The 13,986-nt window shown below is 35.2% G+C and overlaps 2 protein-coding genes across 2 annotated transcripts; both read right to left on the minus strand.

The window, feature by feature from the left end:
• Positions 1–1,401: 1,401 nt before the first annotated feature.
• LOC107787814 (transcription factor TCP20) lies at positions 1,402–2,619 on the minus strand. Its single transcript, XM_016609417.2, has one exon. It carries the CDS (start codon positions 2,453–2,455, stop codon positions 1,646–1,648), a length of 810 nt encoding a protein of 269 aa, XP_016464903.2. The 5' UTR covers positions 2,456–2,619; the 3' UTR covers positions 1,402–1,645.
• A 3,543-nt stretch (positions 2,620–6,162) lies between these two features.
• LOC107787813 (putative metal-nicotianamine transporter YSL6) lies at positions 6,163–13,779 on the minus strand. Its single transcript, XM_075234573.1, has 7 exons — positions 13,273–13,779; positions 12,020–12,192; positions 11,527–11,624; positions 10,944–11,081; positions 9,449–9,638; positions 7,711–7,843; positions 6,163–7,272 (listed from the first exon to the last, which is right to left on the minus strand). The coding sequence occupies exons 1-7, from the start codon at positions 13,637–13,639 to the stop codon at positions 6,338–6,340; spliced, it is 2,034 nt and encodes a 677-aa protein (XP_075090674.1). The 5' UTR covers positions 13,640–13,779; the 3' UTR covers positions 6,163–6,337.
• Positions 13,780–13,986: the final 207 nt, after the last annotated feature.

Raw genomic sequence — 13,986 nt, forward strand, 5'->3', positions numbered from 1 at the left:
TTTGCAACCTTTCAGAAATGTTTGAAATATTGCGGGAAAAATGTATTTAAAATAATTCGGGAAAAATGTTATTCCGGATTGAATTTTTCGTTAATTATTTAATTATTTAATTAAATAATTCGAAGCCGAGCGAGCGAGCGATGACGACGGCGCGAGGCTTGCCTTTTTCTTAACTCTTTAAGAGCTAGAAGAAGAGCAATTATATATATTCCCATCAAAAGTCTTTTCTTCCTCAGATATGGGACAATGTCCCTTTGCCGAGGGAAACTCAAATATTTCATTTTCCCTCCATTTCTCATTCACCCTCTTTAAACTACACAAGCTTAAAATACCAACACAAAATCCCCCGCCAATAATCTCATGGCAAGGCATCAGAATCATTAGTCATAACTGAACAACTGATGAAATAATGACCAATCTTTTCTTTGATTCTTTTATGTGTTGCAAATCTATAAATACACCATCCATAGAATATATTACTCTATCTGCTTCAGACTTTTCTATTAGAAGCAGCTGAATAAAGAATGTCTAGGAGTGTGATAAGGATGTAGCTCTAGCAATTTCACTATGAGGAGAGGAAATATAAATTACATTTGTGAAAAAACTCTTCTATTTATGCAAAGCAAATTAAAATATCATCGCAGCATACTGGCACACTCCATTTCCACGCTTCATTTATACACCTTCCTCTACCCAACTATTATTGTTGGAATAACAACAAATTAGTGCTTTCATCTGAAGAAGATAAAACTGCTAAATGGGGGATAGCAACTTAAATCTGTACCATTCCTTAGCGCTTCTATGCAATCACTTAGCCCCCTTCAAAAACAATGAAATTGCTCTCTTCAATATCCTGTTCCTGATCCAACCTAACTACCTAAGCCATGGCAAGTATAGACACTTATAACAACATACTCCATGAATAATACATAATGCTTCTTTTATAAGATTATACATAAAATACTGGAACGTACAATCAAAAGAATTTTCTTTTACCACTTTTAGGCCATATGGCAAGAAATAATGCATTTCTCAATAACAATGTTTCTTTGTGAAGCAAAGAGTTATAACTGAAAGGTTGACTTGAAAAAAGGAGCTCAGTAAAGCGCTGACTTTTTTCAACTGCAAGTAGAAGATATCAATTCTACAGCACTCTTTAAGAACATTGAACTGTATAGAGGATGGAACTTCACATTATTGAAGCTTGGATCTTCTAAAGAAAGCTTCATCTTAAAAAATTTAGCCAAACAAAAATTAGAAAAGCATTGTTGTCCCTCCCCCTAAGGATCCATCTTAAAGAATTAATTTAGAGCTGAACTCATTTGGCTCTGCTTAGGTCAAATTTGAGTGCCGGAAATCGTATTCTTGGGCTGACAGATAAATATGATTCAATCAGTTACTGAAGAAAGAAAGTTGCTTGTGTATATATGATTTCTATGTTTATTTCAACAAACAAGATACAAGCACTTCACTTGGCATTTGGATCTAAAGGGCAAAATGAATGATACAAAGATTTTCTGCACTTTTTAAGAAGACACTCTCTAAAAATCAAATCATTCACCAAAAAACCCTCTAGCTCAGAAAACGCCAGTATCACTTTATATATGTACCACCCAAATTGGAATATGTTATGGGAAAAGCTCTATTATCCTGATCCTTGAGAATCATCCACCGGAGAAAGCTGCTGATGCTGATTTTGTTGCTGCTGATGCTGATTTTGTTGCTGCTGTTGCTGTGAATGGTGCATTCTTGAATGCTCCATCTGCTGGTAAATCTGGCTCAAAGATTGAGAATTCAAACCCCCAATATGACCATCTTGTGATAAACCAAGCTCTAACCCAGGTAATTGCTGGGGATTAGCAGCACCCAACATAGAAGTAAAACTCATAGGATTCAAATTGTTGGCTGGTAAGTCAAACCCAGGGAAGCTAGTAATTTTTTGTAGATAATTGGAACTCTCTGTCCCCAAATTTGTTGTGGATGGGGGCCATATTCCTGTTGTGGCCAAATGGGGTCTCCCAAAATTCCCATTAACCATAGGCCAACTGGTCCTACAAAAACTACTACTACTAATATTGCCACTTAATTCATCCATTTTTTGCTGCAAACCAGCAGAAACAGAGATCCCCTGTTGCGAAACAGAGGGTCCTGCCGCGGCTAAAGCCGAGGCTGGAATTGTTCCATTGCCTGTTGCAGCAATAATGGAGGGCTCCGCCTGCTGCAACAGCCACTGGATTGTTTCTCCATCAGATTTATGACCCAATTCGCGTGTGAGTTGAAAAATCCTAGCAGCACAGAGAGCAGGCATGCGTATCCTCCTGCCTCTGCCTTCAACTTTTGTGTGCCTATCTTTATTAGAACTTCTTTTTGGAGCCAATTGTTGCTTCTTTGTTTCGTCTTTGTCTGAAATTGCAATCTGGAAATCTTTGATTTCTGCAGGATTGTTCTCCCCCATGTTGCTGTTGATATTGGTATTGATATTTTTGGGATGTGAGCGGCTCAAGAAATTTAATATCTCCTTTAAAGTTGTTTTCTTGTTACAACTTAATATTAAAAAAAGTGAGCAAATATTTTTTTATTATAGAAGAAGATGACCTCACAAATATGAAAAAAAACAAAGAATAACTACAGGAGGTTTCAATGTTTGCTTAATTGCTCTGAACTTGTTCCATTTGAAAACCAAACGGTCAAATCCCGTGACTGAGCTTGGAGCAGGTAATGGAAAGTCATTAATCTAACTACTCAAAATTAAAAAATTTATTTTAGTTTAAGAGATTAGATGTGCAATTATTTAGGTTAATTCTTCTTCGAATAATTCATAGCATGATTGAAACGGCGCACCCTACAGCCATGCCTTTTGAAGTTATTCTTTAGAATGGAGTTTTACAATAACATAGTTCATTTTCTCCCTCATTAAACAAGAGGTGTTTACTCCTTTATTAAAGGAACAAGATTATTGGATTGACGACGATAGCACATCTGTAAATTATACTCCCAATAGTCTGAGTAAGCAACGAGAACATATGAACAGGAACTGGCTTGGGTAAAGAAAGAATTACCTGATAAGGAGCGAAAGATAATACTCCTACTAATTTGCACATATTACAAATTGGTCGCAAAGTTTAATTATTCTCATAAAATAATTTTTACCTGTTTAAATACCACATTTATAATTTATCTACGCACTAAGAATAACGGTTCTCACATTGAGTATGTAATGATCCTAGACTATAATTAAGCGATTAAAGTTACATTTATTTTTTAGTGTAAGAAATAAAATTGTCCCCTTATTTCCAAATTAAATGAGGCGGTTAAATGGCAGCAGTAGCCGACAAGCAAGGGTTGTATACTTAAGTATTGCCTAATGCCTACCAAAACCTAGGAAGTGGAAGAACTCTAATCTTTTCTGCTTTTTGGTAGTCAAAAAGTGATGATGATAACATGCGAAGCAAAATTATTTTAATTATTTTGAATCGCAATACCAGTGTAAATCTTTATACATAATTTTCCTGATATCTGTCGTTAGAAAAATATTTTCCTGAATACACAATACATAAAGTTATTTTATGCATAATTTTCCTGATATCTGTCGTTATCAATTTCTTCCATTGATTGAATTAAATACATAAACACAAGCTAATATGTGTTGTTAATTTTCTTGTTCCCAATTTCCCATAGCCTAAGGGAATCGGAAAGGGCGGAGAGGGGATACCGGTCCTTCTCAGTTCTCATCTGGAAATGCGCTTCAACGTATAAAAGTCAACGCAATTACTTAATAAACAAAAGGTAATTGTTCAGCTGGGAAATATAGGCGGCTATAGAAAAAGACAAAGAAAGGGACTTCCCTTGAATCAAGACGCCCCATAATCATAAAATTTAAGAAAAAAATCCAAATATGCCCTTGTACTATATGAAAATGAGCATATTTGACGTCCGTTAATATTTTAATTCAAATATATTCTTACCGTCACACAGTTGGTCCATATATACCCTTAGAATTACACAGTTGGTCCATATATACCTCCTTTTAAACGAAATTCACCCAAACTAATTAGCTCTTTCGTTAATTATATTAAAATGTATTACAAACACTATTTCCTTTTTATTAATACTTTTTTTCATTACCTTTCTCTTTTCTTTCTTCTTTTTTCTTTTCTTCTCTTTTTTTTTCCTTTTTCTTTCTCCCTTATCCGATTTCCTCCATTACTGATATCTTCTCCATTTTCGTCACCAATTTCACTTGACAAAATTCATGAATTCCAATTACTAAGAAAATTCTCCCATAAGAATATTTTTATAGATCATATGTTTGTCAATTTTTTAATTTTTACTGAACATATATTTAGTGCTAAAACATTTAACAAAATAAGATTGAAATAATATTTATGTAACCAAAAACCCGAAAAATCCAACAAAATCGAACAATCCAAACCGATATAATTGGTTTGGTTTGGTTTGGTTTTAATAAAAACCGAACCAACCCATTCCATGTACACCCCTAATTTACATAGTTAATTAAAAAAAATAAAAAATGTCCAGCTGAAAAAAGACCAACAACTCAAATTTATAACACTACAACTTGAACTCTAGGCTTTTAATCATTAAATTATCTTTCCGGAAATAATTTAAATATTTTGGTCTTTTGAGTATTGTTAAAGGTTGAGATGTTTTTATTATTTAAAGTTTAAACCATAATTTTTGGAACAATTTAATTTCGTTTATTTAGAGGGTCAGTGAAATTGGAACTTGATTACCTTATGGGAGAATTTTCTTAGTAATTGAAATTCATGAGTTTTTTCAAGTGAAATTGGTGACGAAAATGGAGAAGACATCAGTAATGGAGGAAACAGATAAGGGAGAAAGAAAAAGGAAAAAAAAAAAGAAGAAAGAAAAGAACTAATAAAAAGAAAATAGTGTTTGTAATACACTTTAATACAATTAACGAAAGAGCTAATTAGTTTGGGTGAATTCCGTTTCGAAAAGGGCATATATGGGCCAACTGTGTAACTCTGAGGGCATATATGGACCAACTATTGACGGTAAGGGCATATTTGAGCTAAAGTATTAACGAAGGGTAAATATACTCAATTTCATATATTACAAGGGTATATTTGGACTTTTTCCCTAGAATTTAGTTTTTTGTAGTTCTCTAATCTCTAATGATGTAATTTGCATGAAGCTTTTTCTTTTATCATCAATTCTGCATAGTATATGTTTAAGGCTTTAAGCTATAACTCTTATCACTACTTCCCAGCTGTTCCAAAACGTGAACACGACTTTGTGATTCTTAGTATAGGTGCTCGAGTATTGGTAAATGGTAATAAATATAGAAAGATGATGTTATTAGCATAATTCAGTACTACTATTTGAATTGGTCGTTTGATTATAACAAAAGGATAATCTTGTAACAATTCCATCCATTTTGTTTTTGTTGTCGATTAGATAAGGCTCTAAAAATTGGGTGGTCAGACTTTGGAGTGGGTTTCTTTACCTCTTTCAGCTTATAAATCATTTCATCTTTGAATCTGAGGTTGTCACTTGTCAGGCTGCCGCAACTTATACCATTTTCTTACTCTACAAGAAATTTGACTAAACCTAATGGTAGTATCCAGAGCAAACTTCATTGATTAAATAGCAATTTCTTCTAGATTTCTTTTTTGCAGGATAATAAAAAACTTACTTGAAATTGAAGAGTATTGCTTTATTTTTTTTAGGGTAAGCTTGACAATTGAACATACTCACACTCTAATTTCCACTAAAATATTTGGAAAGAGAGAACGCCAGTTCTAAATCTCAATATTTCCAATTTTTAGACAAAGGCTTTAACAAAAATAAGTAATTACACAAAGTTCTACAATCTTAGTAAAATTTAAATAATTTATTTCTAATACCTATGTTTCAGAAAGTAACATTTCAAGGACATAGGCTAGACTTTTCTTATTCATCCATACCTTCCAATATACTATCCAATATATAAACTTTATATTGATATTACCTAATCGGCATAAAGTCATATTTTTAAAACCTTCCAAAATAAAAAATTGTGTAATATAAGTTGAGAAAAACTTACAGATCCGACAGCTATATTTGGGCTTTGTGCTGTAAGGATTTCTCCCGGACCCCCTGGTAGCAATATTTTTCCAACACAACAGCAATGTCAAATACCTAATGAAGTGGTAATTCATTTTCATGTATGACACTACCAAGTTTATAACATCTGGTGCACATTTACAGGTACAAATGATTGGAGAAATACTTAACAGAATATTTACAATCCGAGAGGTTTTTCTGATAAGAGTAAAGAAAGAATTGCAAATGCTACAAGGCGTACACTTGTTCAGGTGCTCACAGAAGGCCCAAAGTACATGCAGATTGGTGGGTTAATCCTGAAGATAGAGAGGATAGCTGATGGTATGGTCCAAATCCCATCGCCACATATCAAACCAGAGGCAACAGCACCAGCAAAATCTTCTGCATCCTTCTTATTTATCCTCTCCCATACAAATAATATCACTGTGCCAACAAACATGTCAATTGCAAAGTAGGCCCCAATATAGAATGGAACAGCCATCGCCATTGGAATAGGGATGAATTGGGAGAATTTTGCTGGCGTAACATCCCTCAAGAGGTTTATGGCCAGAGCTGCCACAAAAAACCCACAACACAATGCAAGGCAATGCTTTGGAAGTTCGGAGAATCCCTCAATCCCCAGAATGGCCATCTCTCGGTAAATGACAGCATATGGTGCTTTGTATGGACTATCAGGAGACCCAATGTCAAAAGCATTCCAATACATCCAGAATGTGAGGGGCGCAATAATGCAACCCATTGCTGTTCCCACCAACTGACTCACAAACATTGATTTAGCTGATGATAGTGTAAGATACCCCGTCTTGAAGTCTTGCATTAAGTCAGCAGCTGTGGAGACTATGGACATCATAACTCCACATGCTGCCAATCCTGCTATGACCCCACCATTGCTTCCTACCAGTGACGCAATCATAAAAAGACCAATTTTACCATAAGTTGAAGCCAAGCTCCAGTCTGTAAGTCCTGTGCCGTAGGAGTTGCAGAAGGCAAGGGCAGGGGCAATAACGTATGAGCAAAGGACCAAATACCACTTCAGAGGAGGAAATATCATTGGCATTGCGGCTGTAGATATTGCCGCCAGGGCAACGTATCCAGATGCAGCAAACCAAAACGGTATCCTATCTTTCAGAAAAACTTCGTTGCGCTTCTTCCTTTCCAATTCTAGTATGGAACTCTCACCACCTGTAAGAATATGAATAGACAAAATCAAGAAACATTACATACCCCATAAAGTAGTAACCTCTCAAGTTCATTTTAGAGCGAACAAAAAAAAGTGTTCGCCCTTCTAATAGTGCAGTAACAGAGGCTTTCAAAATTGATTAATTGGTTCACAAAGCAATTACAGAAATGGGAATAAGTCAGTGCAAAAGCTGACATCAACCTTTTCCTCTGCTTGATCACTGTTCCTCAATTGCATTGACATAATAACCAAGCAGAAAGAAGAAGCTTAAATCTTTTCAGATCCCAGCAGCTTGTTTTCTCATCATTACGAGTGAACCATTTGTTTATCAATTTGGAGTTTTGATGTAGCAATTTGTAATTTTATCACTATACTGCAGTCAAATAGGTAATGTTGTTCTCAGTAATTAAATACCAAATACTTGGTCAATTAAGGCCTACCAATGACTTCCATGACCAAGGGAAGATCCTTCTGTGTGCTGCTACTTTTAAAAATTTCCCTTATGGTGATTGCAACTATCTTAACTAAATTGTAAAGCCCATCTCCAAGTATGAGGGAGATGGCTATGAATACCTGCAAACGAAGGAAAGAAAATGAAGATTATAATAACACCAACAGAAGTATATGGGAAGATTTTAAGTACATCAAAGGAAGTATACGGCCAGTTCTCTAGGGGAAAGAATAATAGAATAAGCGTACTTGTGATACTATGAATGCGCCTTAAAATGATTTGCTAGAAGACAACATGATAAATGAGGTCAATAAATCTCTAGGGCTGCAACAGTAAAATAACAAATCTCTAGCGGAAAAAAGATAAGCTGAAGATTCTCATTTCTTCCAGGTCCATTTCACCATTAAGAGGTGACATATGAGGACAATGCTCATATCTTAGCTGTCTCACACCTAGAGAGCTTTTAGTAAAACGCGGGAAGCATATAAAAAACATGCTTCTAATGAGGACTTTGGACTCTTAAGTTGGGGAAAAGGAGCTTGTAAATTGCTGATTACTGAACGGCAATCTTCTGTTGACAGTGCACTATCGTCCTACATGTAGAATTTTCCAGAAAAATAAAGATACAGCAATTTCTTTACTTTTATGATTTAAGAAGTGCATATCTTCAGTGATGTTACATGTCAAGGGTGTTGTAATTGCTTCTAGCCTACAGCTTCGGAGTAGGCAAGCAGATACATCCTGGATCCAGCACCCCGCAACCGAGGGGGAGGCACCCCTGTCAGTGGGCATTCCACCAAAATTCCCAACTACAATGTCAACTGACTTCTTGAGTATCACAATTTCTAACTCTACCAACAATCTTATGTCATAGACAGAGCAAGCCTACATAGGACCAATGGCCAGTCGTCGCACAAAAGCATTGAGACCAGAAAGATAAAGCAGACTTTATGAAAATACAGCTATCAAGCTGGAATTGAAGAAATTGAATGTTATGCATTCAAATCCTGCAATGAAATTGCAGATTCTATGCTTGAGAAGTATTTTGGCAAATTAGAAGTACCCTAACATTTGAAAATATCTCTCATTGCTATATAGTCGACTACAAATCCTTATACTCTACGCTGACAAGAACCATAGGCAAGGAATCCACTAACATAAATTTCCTCTTATCTTTCTCTTTTTCATTCCTTCCTTGTCTTACCTCATTTTCTGCCAAAATGAAGTACAGGAATAGCTTGAGAAAGTTTATACAATCTTTCTTGAAGTACATTACTCTTAGAGTTGCACATTAAGAGCCCGTTTGGACATAAGAATTTTTTCAATTTTTTTCGAAAAATTTTCACTTTTTTTCGAAATCAGCGTTTGGTCATAAAATTTTTAGGGTTTAAAGGTTTGGATTAATGCCATTTTCAGTTGAGTTATGCACAAATCAGGCCCAAGACTTGAAGATGCATTTTGGAATTTTTCGAAAATTTGAAAAACTCCAAAAAACTGTTTTTCAAAATTTTCACTAAGATCACTCACAAAACTTCAAAAACAACCCAAAATTATATTCATGTCCAAATACAACTCTAATTTTCAAATACCATTTTCGCTTGAATTGTTTTTTCACTTTTTTATGTAATTTTACAATTCTTATGTCCAAACGCCCACTAAGACAGCATTACAGAGTTATCGTGTTTCGGATGTGCATCAGCTAGAATTAGTTATCAGTAAGTACACACCTTATATCCATAGAGACCTTTGAAATCATTGCTTCCAAGGTCTGCTGGGTACCAGTCACCAGCACGTTGGGAGATCAATGGCCACAGTACACCCCATGATATAATAGCTCCAAAGAGAACTGAACAGTTGACTATGTGAGGACAGATAAGTCCACATCCAACATAAGTTGGACTAAAATCAAAATAGAACCTGCAGGATGACGACTGTGTAAGAGCCAAAACATCAATAGCGAATCCATTCTTTAACAAGAAGGTCATAGTTTTAGTTCCAGCAGGTAGGGGAAGAGGGAGAAAACAGGGAAAATGAATTCATAGTCATACTACAAGGCTTCGGGTCGTGTTTCTCTCTCGGCCTCAATTTACTATAACAAAAACCAAGGACAGAGAATATCTAGTGACAAAATAAAAGTTAAACATAATATGTAAACATTAAAAAATAGGGCAAGCATCCATAAGAGATCATACAGAAGAGCCAACGGAAAAAGAAATTTTCACAGCCTCTAATTTAGCAGTAGCACCAAAATCATGGCATCTATAGAATTCAAATAATGCGGGTGTTCTAGCAGCCTAACATATATTGTGCTCGAAGAACTATTGCAAGTGTTTCCTCCTCTTGAAAATGAACAATTGTTCACAAAAGCATAAATCTAGCTGCTTTCTCATTCCAATCTAATAGCCTGTTTAGCCAAGCTTCTTCCAGGGCCAAAAGTGCTTCTCAAAAAAGTATTTTTCTCTAACTTGAGGTGTTTGGCCAAGCTTTTGGGAGAAAAAAAAAAGTACTTTTCGGGAGAAGCAGAAGCAGCTTTTAAGAAGCAGAAAAAAATAGCTTCTCCCCAGAAGCAGTTTTGAATTTTCTTCCTACCAAAAATATCCTTAGCAAAATGTTGTATATACCAAAATAACCTTAGTTTAAACTATCAAATAATATATAATGACTTTTGGGTTTTGCTGAATGATTTTTTATATATTTAAATCTTCTTAAAAGAATAACGTACTTTTCAATTTTATGTGTATATTTTACTTAAATAAAATAAAAAACTTAATTATTGTCTTTAATAATAAATATTTGTGATTATTTAATAACTTATACAATATTAACTATTGAATAAATCTTTTCATGTCCATATTTATAATTTGATACTTAAAGGCACTTTTGAAAAGCTTGGTCAAACACAAATTGTTGCTCAAAAGTACTTTTTAAATTGATTAGCCAAACATAAATTGTTTTTCTCCAAAAGTACTTTTTCGAAAAGCACTTTCAGAAAAAGCACTTCTCAAAATAAGTTGATTTTTCCAGCTTGGCCAAACAGGCTATAAAGCTACAATAATTCTCTTCTCAGCTAACCCATGGAAATTATTAGCTTAAGAATAAAAAATAATCAATCTGAATAGAGAAAAAAAAGGAAGAAAAAGAGCTTTTACCTTGCCCCTATTCCAGATCAAGAAAATATAGCAAGGAATACAAGAATTGCAGATATTAGAAGAATATACTTACGTGTTCTTGAATAGGGTCAGCCCAAGGGTGGGAAAATTGTCAAAGCCACATGCATCGCCAATACCACTGAAAAACCATTTAAAACAGCTCCAGCAGAAACTTATGCTCAAATATTTTCCTAGACGGCCAACTTGATTCCTGTGACAACAAGTGATACTTGTGATACTCATAGAGCACAAGATGTTTCGAAGTAAGTTCTCCTAGGACCATAGAAATGATTGAATGCCCCCAGCGCCGCCCCCCCCCCCCCCCCCGACCCGACTGGGGAAAAAAGATAAATGCGAAAAAACATATATTCATTAACGTCTGAACCCGAGAAGAAGAAAATGAATGACTCCAAAAGCCAGAGAAGAAAAGGCGATGCTAATTATTTGGTGATGTTCATGTACAACTTTATTCTCAAGTACACCAATCACCAAGACTCTCTCTTGCTGATAAGGACCATTAAGCATTAAATAAGTTTAACCGGTCTTATCTTACTAGACACCTTCTGCACTTCTATCATCAATCAGGTAGCTAGCCCAAAGATGTAGCATCTTTATGAAATTAGATACAGAAATGAACATAGTAATGAATCTCTTGCCTTGCAAGTTCAGCACCAGTATTTGTGTGGAAGCTATTTATTAGCATGGCAGTGGCGGTTCCACTAGGGTATGTGAGCTTATAACCCATAACCATAACCTGAAATTACATTTAAAAGAGAATTAAATTTGTCAGATAGATATTTGAATCCCAATCAACATATGAGCAACAAGGATGTGGAGCATATGCCCAAAATTTATTCAATTAATACAATATAGCTACAGAAAACTTTCAAAAGAAGCATTTCATAGAATAGCACAAGTAAATAAATAGAAAGGACATTGCTGGCCGGTGGTTGCTATAACAGTTCAAGCGTAATGTAGTGGTGTTGGTTCCCCATTCGACAAAAGTTTTGTTTTATGTCTTCTCCATCCCTTACATTAATTAATAACAGATTTTTTACATGAAAAAATTGCGGAGACATTTTAATCAAACCATGCAAACCTTAACAATCTATTGAACTACTACCAAAAATGGTCGGAATCAGAAAGTACCTTACGGAGAGGCACAAGACTAAAAAGGCCAAGGAAACTAACAACAAATATAAAGCCCATCATCCATAATAACCCTGGATTCTTAACATCCTCTGCACGGTTTCCAGGATAATCAGGACCTATAAGCTTGTATGTTTTCTCATCCATTGCTAGCAAGTATGACCCAAAGCCACCTGCAAATATATAAGGTAACAAGAATCAAACATATGATAAGCTTAAAAAGTTAAAAGTACGAGAATTGTTAAGTCCTCATCATCCTATAGAACTGAAAGAAGTCCTAGTAACCAATAAATTACACAGAAACTCATCATCATTTCTCTAGGGTGATAAATACTCCTCATTTTTGTTCCATAAGTAGAGAGACAAACCGTTTTCCAGTCAACTGAAATTCCTTATATATAAGTAAATGTAAATTTTATACAGGATGAAAGATTCATCTGTCACCACAGCTAGTCTCCTCCTGTGGTGGCAAAAGGGGAAGATGTGAATTTTAAATTTGTACGTTTCCTCATACGCTTCTAACAAAATTAAAGGTCTGTCCTCTAAAGTTGGTTTCAACACATTATGACTAATTGTATGGAGAAATTATATAATCGACCTCACTTAGTTTGTGATTGAGATATAGTTGACTGATTGATTGATCTCTAACAGTTAGTACTAGCTCGTTGCAGAGGCGGATGTAGCGTACTAGCTACGGGTTCAGCTGAACCCATAACTTTCGACTCGGAGTAAAAACTTGTATGTAAAAATTTATTAAAATTGCAAAAATAGTAGATATGAACCCATAACTTTAAAAATATAATGGGTTCAATGTTAAAAATCTTAAAATTGAACCCATAAGATTTAAATCGTGGATCCGCCTCTGGCTCGTTGACAACATCCAAAAATCCTTGGTTACTGGCCCTTCAAATCAAGGAGTAAATGCGAAACAAAAACTGAAAATTATGCTCGCGAATGAAATGATAGGAATTCACCATGCCAAATGCAAGAATTGATTGATGCTCCTAAAAAGAAAACTAAACATCCAAAATAGAACGTCGAGAAGAAGGCAACATCAGCTAATAATAATAATAAAACCCAAGAGTTTCTGTTTAATACAATCAATCAATCAACTATGCCTCACCCTAAACTAGTTGTGGTCGACTATATGAATCCTCTTTATCTGTTCCGCTCTATTTAGACCCATTTCATTTCAATACTCATGCTCTTTGTTTAATTAATTAAATAAAAATCAGATAAGAATAGGGCAATACCACTAAAAGCGAGGCCATAGCAAGCAACAACACAGGTCTGAATAACGGTGTTCTCTTGCTTAGTAAAGGGTTGAACAGAAAAGCCCAGCTTGGACATAAAACCGGTCCATGATTTGACGAAGAAAAAACCCAGCAAACCAGCAGCGACATTGAGAGAAGGAATGATACCAACAGTGAGATTGAGCTTGTGAGTGATGATACAGAAGAGAGTCCCAAGCACTGCACTCACCACTAGGCCTCTGATCGTGATCTGATCCTTCCAATAAGGGATAGTTTCCGAATCGTCCAAATTGGAATCGGGGATTTTGGAGGGTTCCTCTAGCAATGGCTCCGTTATCTCCACTGTTCCAGAATTTTCGGTCCCCATTGAAAGTTTGCACTATTAGGATTCGGATTAGGGAGATGTACAGATGGTGAAAGAGAGAGAGAAAAGGGCTAAAACTTGATAGAAGTCAAAGGGAAGGACTGGTAGGTAGGTAAGTTAATACTATTTCTATTTATAAACTTAGCACGCAACGTCATGAAAAAGAAGAAAAAAAAGTTACTAGCACGCAACGTAACAAAGGTCTTTTCATTTTTTTTTTCCCTAACACGTTAGTTCACTATTAACTCCACGTGATTTAAATGGAGATGAAAATGCTTATGGCGTTTTGACATAAGAATTGTAAAATTCTGAAAAAAGTAAAAAAAAAATTAAAGTAAAAATAGTATTGG

Source organism: Nicotiana tabacum, chromosome 17, assembly GCF_000715075.1.
Source record: "Nicotiana tabacum cultivar K326 chromosome 17, ASM71507v2, whole genome shotgun sequence".
Taxonomy (NCBI): Eukaryota; Viridiplantae; Streptophyta; class Magnoliopsida; order Solanales; family Solanaceae; genus Nicotiana; species Nicotiana tabacum.